The sequence below is a fragment of the Lineus longissimus genome, chromosome 10, assembly GCF_910592395.1.
Source record: "Lineus longissimus chromosome 10, tnLinLong1.2, whole genome shotgun sequence".
In the NCBI taxonomy this organism is placed as follows: Eukaryota; Metazoa; Nemertea; class Pilidiophora; order Heteronemertea; family Lineidae; genus Lineus; species Lineus longissimus.
The window spans coordinates 4567068-4587781 of NC_088317.1; the positions used below are offsets into that span (position 1 = coordinate 4567068).

A 20714-nucleotide genomic window follows, 5' to 3' on the forward strand; every position below is an offset into this window, starting at 1 on the left:
CACGGTTTTTAAGGCTTTGTAGAGCATTTTTTGACACATCCTGTATATAGCAAGGACGATTGGAACACTACGACTAATTGCGTGGGAGACAGGTTGTGACGATGTCTTCATGTAGTGCCTTTTGTCCACAAGGCTTTATGGAGCATTTTCTGAGACATCCTGTGTATAACAAGGATGATTGATATCGTATGTCTAACTGCTACGAGAGAGATAGGTTGTGACAGTATCTATCCTTGGTTGACAAGGCTATACAAAGAAGTTTATGCGGCATCCGATCATTCTGTGGAACAGTGGTGCAAGAAAGATATGTTTGACGATGTTTTCATGTCGGGCACTTGGTTTAGCTATGAGACAAGCTGGAGAAGACTTTAAGACGCTGAGGCAGTCGCAAGGACACCAGCGGGACAATATTAGAGACAAGCTGGTGAAGACATTGTGACTCTGAGGCAGTCGCAAGGACACCAGTGGGACAGTGGAGAGTGGTGACAGTGAGACTTCACCCTTAGCTCAGCCAAGAGGACACATTTCTTTGCTCTCTCTGGGCCTGTTGTCAGTTGTGACAACCTTGGCTGTGCCGAGAGGACGCATTTCTTTGCTCCCTCTGGGCCTGTCCTCAGCTGTGACAACCTTAGCTTTGCCAACCTTAGCTTTGCCAACAGGACACATGCTTTGCTATCTCTGGGCCTGTCCTCAGTTGTGACAACATTCGCTTTGCCAAGAGGACACATGTCTGCTCCCTCTGGGCCTGTCTTCCGTTGTGACAACCTGAGCTTTCCCTGGAGGATACATGTCTCTGCTCCCTCTGGGCCTGTCCTCAGTTGTGACAATCTTAACTTTGACAACAGGACACATGCTTTGCTCTCTCTGGGCCTGTCCTCAGTTGTGACAATCTTAACTTTGCCAACAGGACACATGTCTCTGCTCCCTCAGGGCTTGTCTTCAGTGGTGACAACCTGAGGCTGAGCTTTCCCTAGAGGACACATGCCTCTGCTCCCTCTGGTCCTGTCCTCAGTTGTGGCAACCTTAGCTCTGCCAAGGAGACACATTTCTTTGCTCCCTCTGGGCCTGTCCTCAGTTGTGACAACCTTAGCTCTGCCAAGAGGACACATGTCTCTGCTCCCTCTGGCCCTGTCCTCAGTTGCGACAACCTTAGCACTGCCTAGGAGACACATTTCTTTGCTCCCTCTGGGCCTGTCCTCAGTTGTGACAACCTTAACTCTGCCAAGGAGACACATTTTTTTTGCTCTCTCTCGGCCTGTCGTCAGCTGAGACAACCTTGGCTCTGCCAAGAGGACACATTTCGTTGCTCCCTATATGCCTGTCCTCAGTTGTGACAACCTTAGATTTGCCAACAGGACACATCTCTGCTCCCTCTGGGCCTGTCCTTGGTTGAGACAACCTTAGCACTGCCAAGAGGACACATTTCACGTCACAAGGCCATGATTATGAATGACTCCTGATCAATAAACAAGTACAACTTTGCCATATCGAGTTCTGGAATACTTTATTTGATCACACACAACCATAATAAAGATAAACATCGAGAATGGAACCATAAAAATGTAGAGTGAACCTGTCAACACATTTCCTGGCTCCACAGAGTAGTGCAGGGATCCAGCATTTTGATTTTTACATATGATTGGACTAGCAAAGGTCTTACAATTTCAGGGGGTGCAACCTGGTGGGCCAATCACATTTATCTGTTTTGGTGTATATTCTAATATAGAAAAATTCCCCTGGGCTTGCAGTAGGTATGAGATGAAGTAGTGATAGTTACTTCTTGAAGCTACAGGATATATTTCAGATAACAGTTTCGCTATTCAATCGCAAGTATCACACCCATCAGACAGGTGGTAGCCAGATATTGGACTGATAACGCCCTATCACAAGCCCATCGTGAGAACATCGCCATGATGGATTCCCCGCTCAAGGAGCATTCAATACCCAATCAATCACAAAATCAAGTCTTGAAAAACTTGAAATGAACACTTGCTTGGCGATAATTGCACCAATGTACCAAAAGCTAGCAAATACTCTTGTTTCACTGATGTAAGACCGGTTGATTAAAAACTTCAAAATCGAAAGAGAGGGCCTAGGAAAGCTGGAACATGACGTCATGGCCAATGGACAACTTATGTGACCCACCACGGCAAAATGAGTCGCATGTCGCACAGAAGATGAGCCTAAAATGACACCTGGACATAATAGAATATATTGATATATATTGACTTCACAAAAGGCAGACAATAGTGAAATGAACAACCAGTCCGTCTCAACCTGTCAATCTCGGAGCGACATGCGACTCATTTTGCCATGGCGGGTCACATATTGAATGGTACTGAAAGACCATATCTAGCTTTGAGTTCATATTCAGAACAGGTCCGAGAGCGGTGAAACTACAATATTAGACCCAAAAATGATAATAGTGACAGGTTTCACTTTACATGGCTGTCATTTACTACATGTACATTAACAGTCATGTATATGTTTGTTTGATACTGAGGTTGAGATCATTTACATACATACTTTTAACAACAAATATGTGACTCGTCACAGCAAAACCAGGCGCATGTCGCTCCGAGCTTGGCAGGTTGAGACGGACTGTTTGATCAATTCTCTATTGTCTGCCTTTTGTGAAATATGAGCACATCGATTTCTTCCATTATCTCCTGGTGTCATTTGGGCTCATCTTCTGTGCAACATGCGCCTGGTTTTGCTGTGACGGGTCACGTATACAACACGGTGACATGAAATTTACATCCAAATGAACCTCGCAATCAAACTCACCCTTCAGCACAAAAGGTTCAGCACATCGAAATGGTCATTGGAAAGGCCTTCATTCTAAAAGGTTGTTAACCGCAAGGCAATGGTACTACAGCCAGAGTAAAAGCTGTTTTCGTTTGACCAACAAGATATTATTTTCCACAGAACCAATTGAGTTCAGTTAGACTAATGTGCTAAGCCTTTATTTAAAAGGCGGTTAATCGCAAGGCAATGGTACTACAGCCAAACTAAAAGCAAGGCGCGATTGTCCTGAGACCTGGTGGTTATAAGGACTGCCACAACACCTACCAATCAAGAACTGGCACACACACCAATTTTGTTTACTTTTGAATACACGAAAAATCTGATTCATATTTGGATATGGTAAATTACACAATTGGGGCCGAATTTACAAAGGGTGTTTAGCTTAAAACAGCGTTTAATGTCTGAATAGACAGAGTCAGGGCCTTGCAGGGTTTCTTCATGAAAACCGCATTAGGCCCTGAAACTGATTATGTAGAATTTACACGCGTTTAACTCTTAAACACCCTTCGTAAATTCGGCCCTGACAGTTTACCATAAGGATTAGAAGCATGAAATAAGAAAGATCAATCCAATAATTCTTTCATAATGAGGTATAATTCTGATCAAGGTGGGAGGCAGTCATGCTTTACCCAATTTAAGAGTCATCATTGGCATCCAGATTTTGAACAAATTCTGCTGAATCGTCCAAGGAAAATTGCAAATATCTTGAAAGTGCTTGATTATTTTGGCAAGAAAATATTGAGAGTACACCATAAATTGATTAAAGGGTAACTCGTGTCAAATTTCACCATATAATGTTTTAGCTGTTTTTGACAAATGACTACGTCACTTTCTCAAAAATCGGTAAGGTTTTCGAATCGACATGCACATTTTCTAGAAATTGATGGTTTAATCCCGCCTGGACGGCTCGCTTCGATGCCGTTGAAATTTCGCTACGCCGACGACGTTTTTGTTGATGACGTCACAAAATGAACATTTTCGCGGTCGCGGTGGTTTACATTCAGCGATTTTATAATAAATCTAATCAAAAATGGAAAATTTGAGCTTTACATTTGTGATCAACAATTAAAAACGGATGTATTTCCGCAAAGTTGTAAATCACATCATAGTATCACTTTAAAGCTTGTGTATGTATGAATTTTGGGGCAAAATCTTACTTTAGGGAAGTGCTGCATATCTTCTTAGAAATTTTGAATCTTGGAAGATTACTCCAAAAGCAGCTTTTTGCCTCAAAATCTGTACCTACAGAAACTAATTCTATTTATTGCGTACTCCCAATATTTACTTGCAAAAATGGCGCATTTTTTAATATAGATATTTGATATTTTTCTCAGATGACCAAGCAGAATTTGTACATAAAATGAATACCTGTAAATTAGTTACAATGTATCTTCAAATTTCAGTCACTATTGCACCAAATCAGAAGCTTCAATTGCACCTATTGAAAGCAGCTCTACGAAGAGTATTTTCATTTCAAAACACAGCAATGATACTCATGATAATTAATTCTTATCAATTAATTTTCTAATTAATTAATTATGTTACAATGCACATAATGATAGATGAACACATTCAGATGATTTGAGAATTTTCATTGAAGACCTAAGATAGTTAAAATAATACTACACATGAACATTGCATTGGTCAAATACAATACACATCTAAAGAGCATGTAAAAATTATTTTGAAGCCGAAAAAACATTCGTATTTTTGGCTTCAAAATGATTCTGATATGCTCCCTTATCAAAATGACCCTTCACTGTCAATTAAATGAATTCTACATTCATAATCATGTCGTCAGGAAACCATCATTTATATGTAAAATGCTGGCACCACAAATTCATTATTGGTCCCCCAGCCAAAATAAGTCTCTAAATTAATATGTTTATTTAATCAAGTGCCCTTGAAGACCAACATCCCATAAAAACAAGGGAATAAACCATGTCCTATGCAGCATCTTTCAATTTACCCAAAAGAATGGGTACGTCAAGTCTAAATGGTTTTAATAAGCATTTTTTACAGCTCATGAAATAATGCCTCCGAGTACAGTGATAATAAATAACGGCAATTACGGCAATAGGAATGCCCAAGAGAGTTGCCAAGATCGAGTCAAGTGAACTAATTACAAAGTGCCTCAAAAAGTACAATGTCATGTTAGATATTGGTATCTGGTGGGTTCTTCTTTAAGTTAACACAGTTTGCAGACGTTATCCAGGTCCATCACTGCTTAAAGAGACAATATAGGCAGCAGCTAGGCAGGCAAGATAAAGTTACATAAAGTCGCTAATAGGGGTCTCTCACATCTCACGGTACGTCGAAATGATTCATTCTCGTACGAGGAATATATTTAGTGCTGAGTCTGACATGACCCAGGGCCCTTTCTGTGTATATTAGTCACCCGACGATGGCTTAATTAGCCTCTCTGCTCCTGCCTATAGTCCCCCTTTAAAGGGAATTTCGCACAACCAAGGTTTCAATAAACCTTCACATTTCCTGTTTATAAGCGCAGTTCAGTCAGCTAGACTCGGCCTGATGAATATGTGGACAATAGGGCCTGCAATAGGGCGCCATTCAGAAACTTGTGTCTGACCTGATGAATCATTAACTGCTTTGACACCCTTAGGTGCAGTAAGGGCATTGTTTTGCTTGTATGAAAATCACTTTAAGGTGATCTTGCAGACATTTACCACATAACAAATACCAGCAAACTGTCATTTTCTAATAAACCATTAAAGAGCTGCCAGATTTTTCTGACTAGTATTAATGTGTTTGATATGCGAGAAAAAGTTTGAGGAAAAAAAATGTCAATAAACGTAAACAGTATGACTACAAAGGTATAATTTGAGATAACATAGGTGTGTAGAGTATAAAATACAATGTACACAAATAAATACAGTTGAGTCTGGGTTGTACAACGACGACGAAAAATCTAATGAATGAGCTAACTGCCAGGACTGGGTTCTTCAAAAACACGTCTGCTTTAACTGAGGCCTGAAGTCTTAACGTGAAAATTTCAATGGGTTTAACTGAAAAAGATAACGTCCTTAATGATACTTGATGCAGCCATTAGGGATAACATTACTTATGTGCTTTTGAAAAACCGGCCCTGAAATTACAAGTTATAATACATTTTACGTAATGAAGCTTGTAGAAGTGTTCAGCGAAGCAACAAAAGGCAGTTTCCTTGTGGCATAAATTTTCAGGTGATACACAGACGGTGTTGTTCGGTTTAAATGTCATGCTATAACACATCCATTAATGAATAAATTATAATAAATTTAAAGTACATTATGTAGCTTACATCAAATATGACTAAGTTTTACCATAAATTTGTAAAATTTTAACTTGAGTAAACCTGTCATGAACTTTACAAATTTACATGATCACCTCATTCCAGGGATACCTGTATCTAGGGAACGAGGTTGATGATGAACATAATCTAGCACTCTCCATAGCAGGGGTTTCAATTTTGTCAGTTTTAACCTATCCTGTACAGAGGATCACCATGCTTTAAATCGTATTCCTACACCGCTGATATTACTTTTTGAAACGTTCAAATGACGTAGTTTTGTCTCATCGAAGGCTTTTGTGCATATTTGATACCAAAACTGTTTACTAATCATTTCATTGAATACCTTAAACTTCTCATTTTATCATATTTTGTGCAAACTATATGCACAATGCACTGCAGGGAGGCAATAGGCCCAACCGACTAACTAAGCTATGCGAGTGATGTGGCCTGCAGGGTGGCAGTTCTTGACATAACTGACGGCTGCCACCTGGTATAAAGGCTGTGTTGCAAAACCATGGCTCGTTGAAGACCAAGTTTATATGGCATTTGGGTTGCCGAAAGATTTATCACCAAAGGACATGAATGACACTGACTAAATAATGACGGAACAAACATAACTTGGAATGATTAGTAACTAATTAAGAGTCCTGAATAAGTGGAATATTCAATAAGGAATCCTGGTCAAAGCTGCGGTATCACACTTTAAGATCAATTAATAGGAAATTTTACACACAGTATTTTTGGGTGACGGAGTCAAAAATAAGTTGGGGCTCCGCCAAAGAATAAGTTGGAGCTGCTGTGATCAGCTTCCACTCCTGGTACTTGATGTTTAAAACAACATATAAGGTAAGGTAGTACAATTATCGCCTCTGTGTGTACTCGTGTGTACTGCCGGCACTTTTCAACACAATATGGTCACTTCATCCTAACATTACTCTGAGCAACAACAGGTAAGGTAGAGTGGTACAATATTTTTTTAGCCTCTGTGTGTGTAATAAAGTGTACTTTCAGCTCTATTCTACACTGCAGGAGCTATAATTCTACTTGGCCTATAATTGTACCCCGATACCTTATCATATACAGAAACCTCTCGTTTGCATTTTTCATTTTCTCCTTCAGTTTGCCTGTGGTCAACAATACAAGTACTCTGATGAGTAAGAGCTTTGACAAAACACCACAAAACGCACAAAAGTTCAAACACTGATGGTAATGATGAACAGAGCTTTCAGAATGGGGCAACGCGATTGGGTCATTTCATCCTAATTGAGATCAGAGGTCAGCTCAACCCTTGGTCATGTACATTCGATTAATTTCCGACTGGTACCTCTGTTGTATAACCTTGCGCTTGAGTTTGAAAGCATCTGTAACGAGCCCGCTGTCCGGTGTCCACATTTCAGCACACAGGTGTATCTTCTTTGGAATTTCAAACGACTGGAGTTTGGCTGAATTAGAAGCAGAAGATGTTTTAATTTCCTACTTACTGTAAACTGGGAAATTTTCGTTGACGTTTTAATGAGTGATTATTGTTGCATACAATTCGACTTGCAGGTCGCAGTGATTTAAATCACTAGTCTGCGCAGCGCTTAAAACACACAGAGAAAGATTATGAAATACGATACCAACCTTTCTTACAAACGTCCGCGACGATCTTAAAAATATGCTCCTCAATTTTCTTATCGGTGCAGAGCGCTTCAAACTGGGTCGACTCTTCCAAGCCCAGGGTCTTGGCAAGCTGTTTGATGTGCTTGGTATTAGGTACTATCAGACACACCGTAAACATCTTGAGGCTGTCTGCGTAGACACACGCGGAGTCGATCATGGATATCGTGGTGAGAACAGTCTCCACCTTTGCCAGACTCACGTATTCGCCTGCCTGGAGCTTAACGAGATCTTTCTTGCGGTCTGAAATGGAAAAATAAGGAATTGTTTTTGAAATGAACAGAGCAACAACCTGAGAATTCCAACCGGCACCCATTTAAAGACCTTGGTGGAGTAAGGCATGCAAGGCCTAGAATCTCACACCAACAGTGGGGATTGAACCAGTGACCTCATGCCCACTTGTCAGACACCTGAGCCACTACACTACCGCAGCCTCTTTGAACTAAAACAGGCACATCCAGACAGGGCTTTGACCCGCCTATCACCAAACTGCCCTAAGGACGACACTCACAGCAAATCCATCAACCTACCAATAATTTTGAGTGAACCGTCTTCCACAAATTCACCGATATCACCAGAGCAAAACCAGCGCTGGCCGTTCTCCACGAAAAAGTCCTCGTCGGTCTTCGCCTTATTCTTGAAGTATCCCATGGTGATGTTACCACCGCCAAGCAGGATCTCGCCACGGGGGTTTGGGGTGTCTGACGTCCTGTAGCCACCCTCTTCCCAATCACGGAACTTGATTTCGTTGCAAGTGAGAGGAGGACCCACACGGCCGCAGCTATAGTCACACGCTGGAACGAGAATGGGAAAGGTGATTTTCTAATCGCGTACCGACATCTAACACAGGACACGGCTGGTATATTTGGATGACTTTAATTGGAATGATCACAATATCGTAACAATAATGAGGATGTGGACTTGGTAAATCCCTGTAAGTGGCCCAGCAAGTCATTGACGAAGATCTTCCTACTTCCCAGCTTCCTACTTACCCAGCGCAACAGTCCCAGCGCCGACCGTCTCTGTCAGTCCGTAGCCCTGAAGGACAGGGCAGCAGAAGCATATGTTCATGAACCTCTGGGTATCGGCAGACAGTGGCGCGCCTCCACTCAACATGAGACGAACTCGGCCGCCGAGGATGGCGCGTACCTTCTTGAAGACCATCCTGAAATTAGAAGAAACTATTGCTTGAATCTATTTTTTTCTGTGTTCAGCCTGCCCAAGCTAAAACTTCAGTGCTGTGATGGAGAACTGTTGACAAACCATAAAGATTTGACCACACAACAAAATAAATGTATGGCTGGTGCCCTCCGACATTAGTCAGGTTTTATTTTTCGGGGTTTCTGACTCCTAGTCTGGCTACATTTTCTTCGCTGAAGAACCCAGACTCCCTGGTTTGATTTCGGAGATTAGACTGGTTGCCTACCAGTGCAAAGGAGGCCAGTCCAAAACAAAGCAAATCTGAGTATTACTCACTTGTTGAGAATGGGCGTATCCAGTCCTCGATTGATAGACTTCAACTTGTAGTCGTACGCAAACTTGAACAGCGCCCTCTGGTAGCGACCACCTTCCGTCACTTTGTCCCACACCGTCTTGTAAAGACGATCCATAATAAGCTGAAGGGAAATAGATCATATTTAAACACTGAGCATTGCTTTGTCTCAAAATGGTCTGATAGCAATCAGGACCCCATTGCCTTGTTCTACATTCAATCTTTTAAGTGCAATTGTACTCTTGTTACTGTAGTTTCTAAAATCATGCAAGACGGCCCAGCTTTGAAAACCTGAAGGAGAAAAATCCGTCTCAAACAAAGATATCAAAGCTTGAACTTACTGGCACCGCAGCCATCAATGTTGGCTTCAAGATGGTCGAGTCTCCCTTGCTCCCCTTCTTGATCTTACTCGACTGGTCGGACAGCGTCTGCGGGGAAGAGTAGCCCACGCGTGTTCCGTGGCCGATGCAGGAGGTCTCAGCGGTCAACTCTAGCACATGGGCCAGGGGAAGGTAGCCGATATAGATGTCGTTAGGGCTGGAAATATATAAACACGACATGAGAAAAAAAAACAAAAAACGTAACATTCCAGCGGGCCCGCAACTTCTCCGGACAGGATCCCTGAAAATCTTTGAACTGCAATAGAACGGCAGGTTGCCTTTGGCCTGCCTGAAATTTGCAAGCCAAGTCCAAAAGTGCCTCACAAAACCGGCGAAAATCATCATCAGAATTGGTGTTATGCTACCAGTGGCGGTGTCTAGTGTCAAGCAGGGGCATTATCCTCCTAGCCAGGTAAAACCCACGCCCAAGTTGTCCCTCACATCAAGTCTTACCATAATCCAGGTATTCTCTCACACTGCCCGGACATGCCGCACATCATGTTGCCATGGGTTATCAGCACACCCTTTGGCAGACCAGTCGAGCCGCTGGTGTACATGATGATCACGATGTCATCTCTGGTGGGCTTGGTAACTGGCGACAATACTGGAACAAAATGATGTCACATAAGAGTATGGTATGCTCAATCCATAGGACTTCTACTGCAGTGGCATGTAAAAGTCGTTTCTTCAAAATTTTGAGGGGAAGCTCGGTAAGGCAGAAGAACAGACTTAAAACATAATAGCTCCACTTACAATTGTCTGGTTTCTGTCCGAGCTGCTCCACAGCTCGCATGGAATGTATCTCAGCTTTATATCCGTCCGTATCGGGCTTCTTGCCTTCCTCCATGTAAATGATGTGCTTCACCTTGGGCATGTGGCTGAGTAAACTCTGAAAGACGATGATAACATTTTGACTCCTCGGGAACCAGCAGTAAAACGTTGATTTTAAACTAAGTTGAAAATATCCTCAAATGGTCATAATTTTTCTGTTTCACTGTGATGACCTCCGCAATAACAGGCATAAATGCCCATCAAAGGCAGGTGTACTGTCACAAAATGCTTGGCCCTATCACTTCAAAAACTGTCTGGCAAAGAAACAGACAGGTTTCTCTGTAGATCGATAAGTTTTTCTGGTGAGGAAACTCAAGATCCAGATAACTCTGACGGGTACGTCATCTCAATAGAAAACATAATTGAAACCACTTTGGATGAAGGTTTCAGATGAAAGTTTCAATGGCTTGCTTTGATTGCACTCACCTTGAACTTGGGCAGTAAGTCGTTACTTGTGATGACGTGCGTGACCTCAGTCTCGTTGATTCCGTGAATGACTGCCTCGTCGCCCAGCGTCGAGTAAAGCGTCACAACTACAAAAGAGAACAGTTTTATGTTGTGTGCGGAGTGCAAAGAGGAGTGTAATGGTAAATAAGGAGCGTAATGGTAAATGAGGAGCGTAATGGTAAATGAGGAGCGTAATGGTAAATGAGGAGCGTAATGGTAAATGAGGAGCGTAATGGTAAATGAGGAGCGTAATGAGGCTTTAACCAACTCAAAATCCAAAGGAAATGTCGAAGTCATCAACCTCACCTGTGAAGTTGTATCTGTAACAGGCCTGCACAGCAATCATCCACTCTGCTCTGGTCTCAGCAAACAAGACCACCCGGCTCCTGGGGCTGAGACCCAGGGCCATCAGGCCACTACCCAAGTTGGTCACACGAGTATTGACTTCGGCGTAGGTCAGCCACTGGTACTCATTCGCCATGATCACCTGCAGAGAGAAGAACCTGTTTGAGACGTTTGTTCAACTGAATTCTGAAATACATTGTACTGGTGAAAGATATCACATCAACAGAAGTAAAATCTGGGAGGTACTAAATTTCAATTTGATGACTTAAAACCTGGTTGGCGTCAATGGACGCCGTTTAGAACGACCGAAGAGTGGGAAAGCAGACAAACCTTCTTGAAGACCTTTCCATTTGGCTGTTTCTCATCTTCCTCACTCAAACATTCCCTGAATCCGAGGCACGGCTGATCGTTGAAGAGCCGCACCGCCCGCGTAAACAGGTCATCCACTGTCTTGCACTCGTCCCATAGTGTCGTGGTAAGTTTGTCGAACGACTGGACACATCTGTATGGCGTGTCTGATGAATCGCCTGTTGGCCTGGCCTGCAACGATGACGCCGGGTTCATGTCAATTTTTGACCTAAACGTGTGGATTTAGGAATAGGATGATCATGGCCAGCCAAACTAAAATGGGCCCATGGGAGACATATGCGACCTGATTTCTGCTCTGAGGTTTTTGGGTTGTATTAAATACTGTGGTGACAGCAATGAAGAGCGGTGCAGCTATGATCCACTTACTCTTTAAGCAAACAAGCATTCTACTTCTAGAAGTGTACCTTGATGACGGAAAATAACTGAGGTTATGTGACATAACTGTCCACACCAGCAGCCCCCCTAGCATGCAAATCATCACGTAACAGCCCTTAAATGCAACTTGCATACCCGCATACTCTTTGAATTTATTTTTTTTAAATAAAAGATAAATGCTTTAATTTTAAACACCAATTAATGGCCACATGTGGCATAATTTATAGGCCCAAGTGGCAAGATTCCTGATATGTGTATTTCAATCATGTTTTTCCCAAGAGATAGATCTTCTAAGCATTTTCTACAGCGAGCATAGCACTGACTCTTTCATCAATATTTTGACTGAGCTATCTGCCATTCAGATCATAATAAATAACCTTTCCACAGCCATAAAATTGGCAATGTAAATGGACTGGTTTAGCGATGACGGTATCCATGGCACTCGGTCAGAAAGCCTTCCATGAGACACAGCTGCATTTATCACTTCAGATTCGAGATAGCCGCAATTTCTGATATGTTCCAAAGTTTCATGGTCAAATCCGACGATTCCCTTGAATTAGGAAGGCGTGCATTTGGTATGCCTCCCTTGGACGCGGCAGGTGTGTGCCCTTCTTATCACAGAAAAATCTTCGAAACTGACCATGGAATTTTGAGAGTTTGAAAAAGTCTTGGAAATTGTGACCAGGATTGTGAGCGTGGGTTAAGCACCTGGAGCCATCCCTCTTTCTCAGATGCTGGGGTCTGCGCCTGCGAACTCATGAACCCTGATTTAATCCGTGGGAGTTTCCTAAGCACTTTGACAGGAGGTGACCGCAGGTTACTTGATGTGCATGTAGTAGCTTTTTCCTTTTCCCAGGTACATGCAGACTGACGGAAAACTAAAATGCCCTCATGAACACAATGTATTATACAACCACTCATTATGTAAAGATTCTTTTGTGCCAGTCATTATACTGTATAATTTATTCATGACATTTCTGCACATTACAATTGCATTTTCCTCTCAAATCTTGTTTTCCCAATAATTTTCAAACATTATGCATTTACGCACGACCTTTTGGTCACTATGCCTCAGATCCTGAATAATTTACACCCCTCATTCCCCTCACCTTGATTTTACTCGATTCCCTAAGGTTCCTGTAGCCAAAGTACGCCAGGAAAGGATATGTCACGACCGTGTACAGGAATCCGAGTCCTTTGAAGATGTAGATGGTCACAAGGGTGCGCTTGGACTCACCCATGGTTATGTTGTTCTATTCCCAAATCTAGCAAAGAAGAAAAGGTAAAATACGTCAGTTATGACTGATAATATTATTGAGGAGCTGGCGTAGGATAGGATTAGCTGGAGAAAGCGTGTGGCCGCCTGCTATGTAGATGATGGTGGTGATGGTGGTGGTGGTGGCGGTGGTGACGACGACGACGACGGCGGCGGCGGTGGTGGTGGTGACGATGACGATGATGATGACGACAACAACGACGATGAAATGAATGGTACAAAGTGTTGATCAGCTCCTCATCACTGCAGCGTCAAGCAATATTTAAGGATAAGCGATATAAAACTTGGAATTATTGTCATTGCATATTGCCACAATGACAGTAAATATGGAAAAGACACCAAAATATCCGCCTGGTTTAAACAATCACACTCACAGTATTCATACCCACAACATTCATCACATGAGCATGTTTCAATAAATATCAAAATAATAAGTTCCTTGTTGCGACGATGTGTTATCAGATATCAGCTGGCTACTATGTCAACAGGTTTATGTGAGCTCAGGAGAGGCCTTGTTGACATGATGCAAACCAGGTGACATGAGTGAGATAGTTAAAGGGTAACTCGTGTCAAATTTCACCATATAATGTTTTAGCTGTTTTTGACAAATGACTACGTCACTTTCTCATAAATCGGTAAGGTTTTCGAATCGAAATGCACATTTCTAGAAATTGATGGTTTAATCCCGCCCGGACGGCTCGCTTTGATGCCGTTTTCGTTGATGACTTCACAACATGAACATTTTTGCGGTCGCGGTGGTTTACATTCAGCGATTTTATAATAAATCTAATCAAAAATGGAAAATTTGAGCTATACATTTGTGATCAACAATTAAAAACGGACGTATTCCCGCAAAGTTGTAAATCACATCATAGTACATGTATCACTTCAACCTACAGCAGATCCTGGTGTCCTGTCAGAATAAACCACGAAAATCTACAGAAAAACAATCAAAGTCCTGACTTTATTGATGGTTAGGACTGGACTGGGAGTTGCAACAGGCATCCATAGGGGCAGGTATGGATTAATCTATCTACTAAGCCTAGGGAGGAAGAGCTATAAAACCTACATAACAGTAGTGCTAAAGCTGCTAACAAGTTATTTCAATGTCCAGTGACCTCAGAGGTAAACTTCTTCAGAAGTAGGCCCACCAAGCATCAGGAGATTACACAAGAGATTTTCTTGGCTCGAGATAAGCGCCAGATAAATTCCTGTGTTACGGAATCTACTTCTTAACTGCGTTCTCAATGAGTTAATATGTATGGTACCCCTGAAACTGGTCAGATGCTTCCATCTGACTTCTGCAAGCGATTTGCCCATAACTTGGGATCGGACAGTCGAGCCAGTAACTTCCAAAAGTGGGCTTGCACATCGTGTCTTAACTGGTCAGATGCTTCCATCTTCGGCAAGCGATTTGCCCATAACTTGGGATTGGACAGTCGAGCCAGCAAGTTCCAAAGGTGGGCTTGCTCCTTGCGTCTTTCAGGTTCCAATCTACAAGGTTCTTTCAGAATCTTTCAAATAAAGACTCTGCTTCTCCTACTATACTCCAAGGTATAAAATCATGGTTTTCCTTCTTGTAGACTGGGCGCCTGCCAAGGCAAATGAAGCCAGTCTGCATTCCGCTTACCAAATCTTATAGCAGGTTTACAAAAGTCAATCCTAATGTCAAAACGTGAAAGGCCTACCAGTACACCGTTCATAAAAACAGGTGGCCCAGGCTAACAGAAATGGGGTTATACACAATGCTGTTGGGCAGTTTTTTTGCATACAAATTTTCTGAAACTCAGTATTTGAATATTATATATTTTCATTTATATATTTTTATTTTTATTTTTTCTGAAACTCAGTATTTATATATTTATACACGTATATATATATATATATATATATATATATATATATTCATATATTTGTCTTCACAACGGCAATGCCAAAATATATCAGTATGTACATATATTTGTGATTGAAATTTTCAAATTCCATTACATTTTCAAATATTCAACAAACAGTGTCACTTTTTGAATGAGTGCCAACTGGACTTCATTCAGGTTTATTGTCGCTTTGTGGGCCACGTAAACATCGTAAGATAATAGTACAGGATGATTTATTACACTGTTTGTCCTGTCTCACCTAGATTTCTGTGCAGGCACACTGGCCCGGTTTTGAATAGGATGAACAGATTTCGGGGCTTTGTTTGCAGCAAAGAATATCGTATCAAATAACAAATTTGTCCTTATCTAGAACTTTTTGATTATGGTGCAAACAGTCCAAAAATTATCACAGGTGGCCTGTTCTCGCATGTCTTATGATCACTAACCACAGCGTACTTACTAGTAAATTATTCAAAATACAACTGGTCGTTACTGGTATTGCGTTTCTATATCTTATTAAAAGTTCAGCGCTCCTCTGTTTGACAGATATGCAGCCTCTCAATAACATAGTTCTTACACCGTTTAAGTAGAGGGCACTGTTAAAGAAATCGAGGAAAAAAAATCCAAAGATTTTTCTTCTTCATTATCGCCAAATATTATTCATAGGTTCCAGTTGATGCCCAACTCTAAACTCAATATTTTACTCCTGAATCTTTTGCTTAACGAGGCCAGATTTGTTAGACTAATGAGCGGTATAACGGCAAGATTTACATCACATCTACCTGTATCAGGTGAAAAGCAGGAAAAGAATTTGTTTTATTTATACCAGATATCCAGCTTGTTTTGAACCTGTTAGTTTACCAAGTCAAGGAGCATTTGAGTGCATTCTATTAGAAATTGCACAGAAACCTTTGGCTTGACTAAAATCAGATGCACACCAAGCTCAGGCTTCTAAACCTAGCAACTGCCTTGGTGCAAAAAAATTCAATTTTGGTATCAACAGTGAGTTGGGCTCCTATATCAGGGCCGCATTCAGTGTGTCGAGGGGGGGGGGGGCGAGGAAAGCAACCGGACATCCCAAAAATTTGCCCAGTGCACCACCCCTGTATCCACAGTCTGCAACCTGTATGATAAAAGGACAATTACGAGGGTAATCCGAAAACAGACTCAACATACACGACAGACCAAGGCCTATCTTCTCTAAATAAATTTCAGCAACAGGCAAAAAGACACGTACCCTCCCTTGAAATCCTGGACCTGACTATTCAAAAGACCGCCTGCACAAGACCGTTATCTGTACAAGCTTGGGTAACAATGTGATTGTCCGACTGCGATGTACAGTAAAAAACCGAAACAATACAGACAAGTGCCACTTCAGGCCCAAGACAGAGGGTCACATAAAGATCAGATAAGATGACCCAGGGCAAGGAGAGATCAACGTAAATTTACACAACACTTTCTTATCCAGTCACTGTCTGATCGGTGTAAGCTCTGTTTGCAACACTTCACTTCAACTTAGCTTGTTCAACATGTCCAACGACGACAACCCGACCCATGACCCATAATACATCTTGAACGTTGAACTCCAGGAGTGATTGGGCTTGGGTAAGGAGCCACATAGCCTGCATGGACTCTTCCTCTTGCCAAAGTTGGAGTCACTACGACAATAAACCCAATTGGCGCCTTACGGTAGAGACAGGTAGTGGCACGCAAAAACGCTCATCGATTCCATGGTGGAGGAAGAAAACTCTCAGGAGAAAAATCACCTCCAAGTGCAAAGCGAACGCTAAGGAGAATAACAAGAAGAAGACTTGAATGGGACCTACCCCCTTAAAAACATGTGAATGTCCGCCGCCTCATGCACTCTGTCATACATTCAGATGCCCCCCTCTTACCTACATGACCTTACCTAAACCGTTCATTCATTGTAGGGCAGAGACCTGTATTCATCCACGACCGGAAGTGTGGCACAGTCACATAGAGCTTATCAAAATGTCAAGTTGTGGTAAATACATGGCTGGGATGGACCAAAGTGGAATTAATTCTCAATATGTGGTTGATTCTTAATCTACAGAGTCAGGCCATCACAGAAATATGCTTTTTGATAATATATTTAAGAAAATATGGCCTCACTGGTCAGTTTAGAACTTGTACTTTGACAGGGCCATATCAATGCACCAGTGACGTTTTGATGGATATGGTGTACGGAAATCTTTTTTTCTCAGGCAATCGGTATTGGAATTTTTTAAAACTTTATTATGCTATTGGCAAAGGGTTCTCCTTGACACATATAAAATGTTGTGCAGATTGATTGGTCCAATGAGTACTTTTTTTACCAAAACCTAAGCACAACAATGTACACGTAATGTACACATGTTTTAATAGAGGACTCTGACCTGTAATAGTTTTTTTTTTTTTTTTGTAACCATAGAAGAGATAGCACATCAGCTTCGCCACCACAAGAGCTAATTAGACCCCTATTCAGCAAAACTAATCAATATGTAAACATGTATTGACATCAAATGTGACCCGCTCCAGCAAAACCAGTCGCATGTCGCACATAAGATGAGCCTAGATGACACCAGAAGATAACAGATGAAATTGATGTTGTCAGATTTCACAAACGGCAGACAATAGTGAAATGAACAAACAGTCCGTCTCAACCTGCCAAGCTCTGAGCGATATGCGACTGGTTTTGCTGGAACGGGTCACAAATTATCAAATGTGAAATGATTAGGGACATTGACAATGTGTACACGTAAATTATTCTTGGCACTAAGCCAACCATTTACACGATAGCATCCACAGTGGCATGCAAGCGGCATAGCCACTCGACTACGAGGGTAATTTATGGAAAAATCAATGTCTGCTTATAGTGTTAGCGCCTGAAATAGAAATTCCGTTCATTTTTCACACAGGCAGTCTTTCTGTGTCAGCGTTAATCCCAAAGACAAGAACCGATATTGACATTCAGATCAACCTCAGATAAGATAATTATGGGTGTCACATGGGTCCTTCCTCAAGTCCCTAGTCAGTCAGTCCAGTCATCTTAGTATTATTAATAGAAAACCCCTCTACTTCGCATTCCGAATCATCAGAAAACATTCTCTTCCGTAATATAGGCTCATGAAAATATAGGCCCGGCTTACTTCAGTAGCTGTGTTATACAGATCAAAAGAGAAGTCTACATACATCCTCATCACACCACAATATAGGACAGTTAAGGACAATAGCACTAATTAGGACACAACTAATTAATTTCATTCATTGTAGTGAGGAAAGGAAATGAAGAATTTAGTACATCAGTCACATTATGTTGATTATTGACTATTTTTAGCTAATGTTATTGAATGTCATCACTACATCAGGCCATCCTTAACAAATTGTTTGTTTGATGCGACAATTATAACATACACGTACAATTCCCAACACCTCAGCAAATGCTTTTTTCCTCAACAGCATAACGAAAACTTTCAAGTAGCTACATTGTAAACAGTCAATTTGAAGAAGAAAAGGTGTTTTAAATGAGTGTTCCAACTAAACTTAGGGTAGGTCCAAACAAACAATATTTTAAAGATGGCCTCGCACTGCTTTTGAAAGCCACCACTAAACATCATTCTGCTGTCACCTGATAAAGGTCAAGAGACATTGGATCCCATCACAATAGAAGTATCAGTGACAACACCATAAACATGTCATCTGATGAACAAGCCGTTTGGGTTACCATAAAACATATATGCTAACTTTGTACCACTTTGGCCATAGACACCGCCATTTTGGCTAGAACTTAAAATCCTAAAGAAATCAGAACTCTTTCAAAAGGAACTGTATGTCAATTTCAAGGGTGGGAGTCCAGAGAATGGACACCCACCCTTCCTCAGTTAAAGTTGGCATTCTCTTCATTTTGAAGTACATGTAGTTGTAAAATTGCTTTTGGACAGCTTGAGCCAAAATTCTGGTGCCTATGGTCAACCCTTAACCAACAAAAAATAAAAATTACTAGGCCTACACATTGGAGACTGCATAGCCACTAATTGATGTAATGGTATGCAGCGGGAAACCTTACTTCACTTTCATTGATATCTGGTACAGCTGCATTTGATCAGCTATTGTATTGAATGAAACGCTGGCACACATCACCCCATCATCTTACAATGATCTTCGGGGTAATTTCTTCCAATTGCCTTCATCAATCTTCCAGCTTTTGATAACTCAAATATTATTTCAATGTGTGTGTTTACCCTATTATGTCTAAGTTATTCCAGCCATGGAACACCGAGTTAACAGAATACTACATAATGGGTTCATGCATGCAGGTTTGCCAGTCTTGGCAAACTTTGTGCTATTTGAAAAAAAATACCTGGCAGACAATTTTATGTGGTGCCGTTGACTTCAGACAATGCCATAAGCCACTGGGACCCTTTGTTCCAGGAGAAATGCATGACTGGTTAGCGCCCAAACAAACTTCTTCGAAAACGACAATCTTTGCCAAATTAGGAGAAATGCATGACTGGTTAGCGCCCAAACAAACTTCTTCGAAAACGACAATCTTTGTCAAATTACATTAATACATGTCTCAACAAGAGGATGCTTCCTGTGCTTTCAAGAGACCTCTGGCTCAGTGTGATGATTTAGCAGCCACACGGATTTATGTAAATACTCTCCATCAGCATCAGCATTTAAGGCCCTTTGCCAGATACGACGGTACCACCTGGGGTCAGGAAAACAAACCACCTTAATAGATCTTCATGGTTAAAAACGCCAGACTGGCGTCATTCAGGCATTGACCCTAAAAACCTACTCAGTTCGTTTGTTCCCCCGAGGTAGTATAGGCGTATATCAGGCAAAGGGCCTATTGACACATCAGCCTCAAGCACACACATGCGCGCATGCAGCATCAGGTCACTCATGAGGTACCGGTTTGAGCAATTTGGTAGCTTGCATTAATGCAAAAAAACTAACTACATCCATTGTCAGCAGCATACGTGTCATTTTCAAGTCATTCACCCACACGTTATCTAATCAGTGTACACGAGTACACGAGTCATGACAATGTAACGTTTTATATGCAGCAATGCCAGCATGGCCATTATGCCATGGACTGGAGAAAAACACGTCATCACACTACCAAAAATCTTGCCTCATAAAAATCTTATAGACACCCCTATACACCAATTCTATATGCCTACATCAACATAATTGGTCAAAGTGTAGATGAAAACGCTCACCTATTTCTTATATGTCACAGGAACAGTGTAAACAGCGTTTTATTGAGATGATTTATCACAAAACACAGAACATCATTTTCGCTGCTTTAGTTGTTACTGTCGGTTCACCAGTGAAGCCGCAATTCTCCAAAACGGCCGGGTTGCTGTCTTCGCTGAGTCTGAATGTTGTCCTTTCACCATTCTCAGAACTAGCAGTTATTGCTTGGAATGTCATAGCGTTGATATAAAACGAGGGTTGGGATATTGTCGCTGGTCCTTGGAAATGCGGACAAGTGTCCTGAATAGGTTTCAGAGGACAAGCCAAGGATGGGATTCGATAAATAGCATAGATGAGACAA

At 41.6% G+C, this 20714-nt stretch overlaps 1 protein-coding gene across 2 annotated transcripts; it reads right to left on the reverse strand.

Annotated features, from left to right (window-relative positions):
- Positions 1–1487: 1487 nt before the first annotated feature.
- LOC135494234 (fatty acid CoA ligase Acsl3-like) lies at positions 1488–20464 on the reverse strand. 2 transcript variants are annotated; one of them, XM_064782078.1, is made up of 13 exons: positions 20377–20464; positions 13108–13263; positions 11585–11794; positions 11216–11396; positions 10889–10995; positions 10385–10520; positions 10085–10235; positions 9593–9788; positions 9236–9375; positions 8752–8924; positions 8290–8553; positions 7724–8002; positions 1488–7542 (listed from the first exon to the last, which is right to left on the reverse strand). In XM_064782078.1, the coding sequence occupies exons 2-13, from the start codon at positions 13237–13239 to the stop codon at positions 7382–7384; spliced, it is 2130 nt and encodes a 709-aa protein (XP_064638148.1). In that variant the 5' UTR covers positions 13240–13263; positions 20377–20464; the 3' UTR covers positions 1488–7381. The 2 variants fall into 2 exon arrangements, with proteins under 2 accessions (XP_064638148.1, XP_064638149.1); XM_064782079.1 differs by lacking the exon at positions 20377–20464 and adding an exon at positions 16386–16485.
- Between the last annotated feature and the right edge of the window lie 250 nt (positions 20465–20714).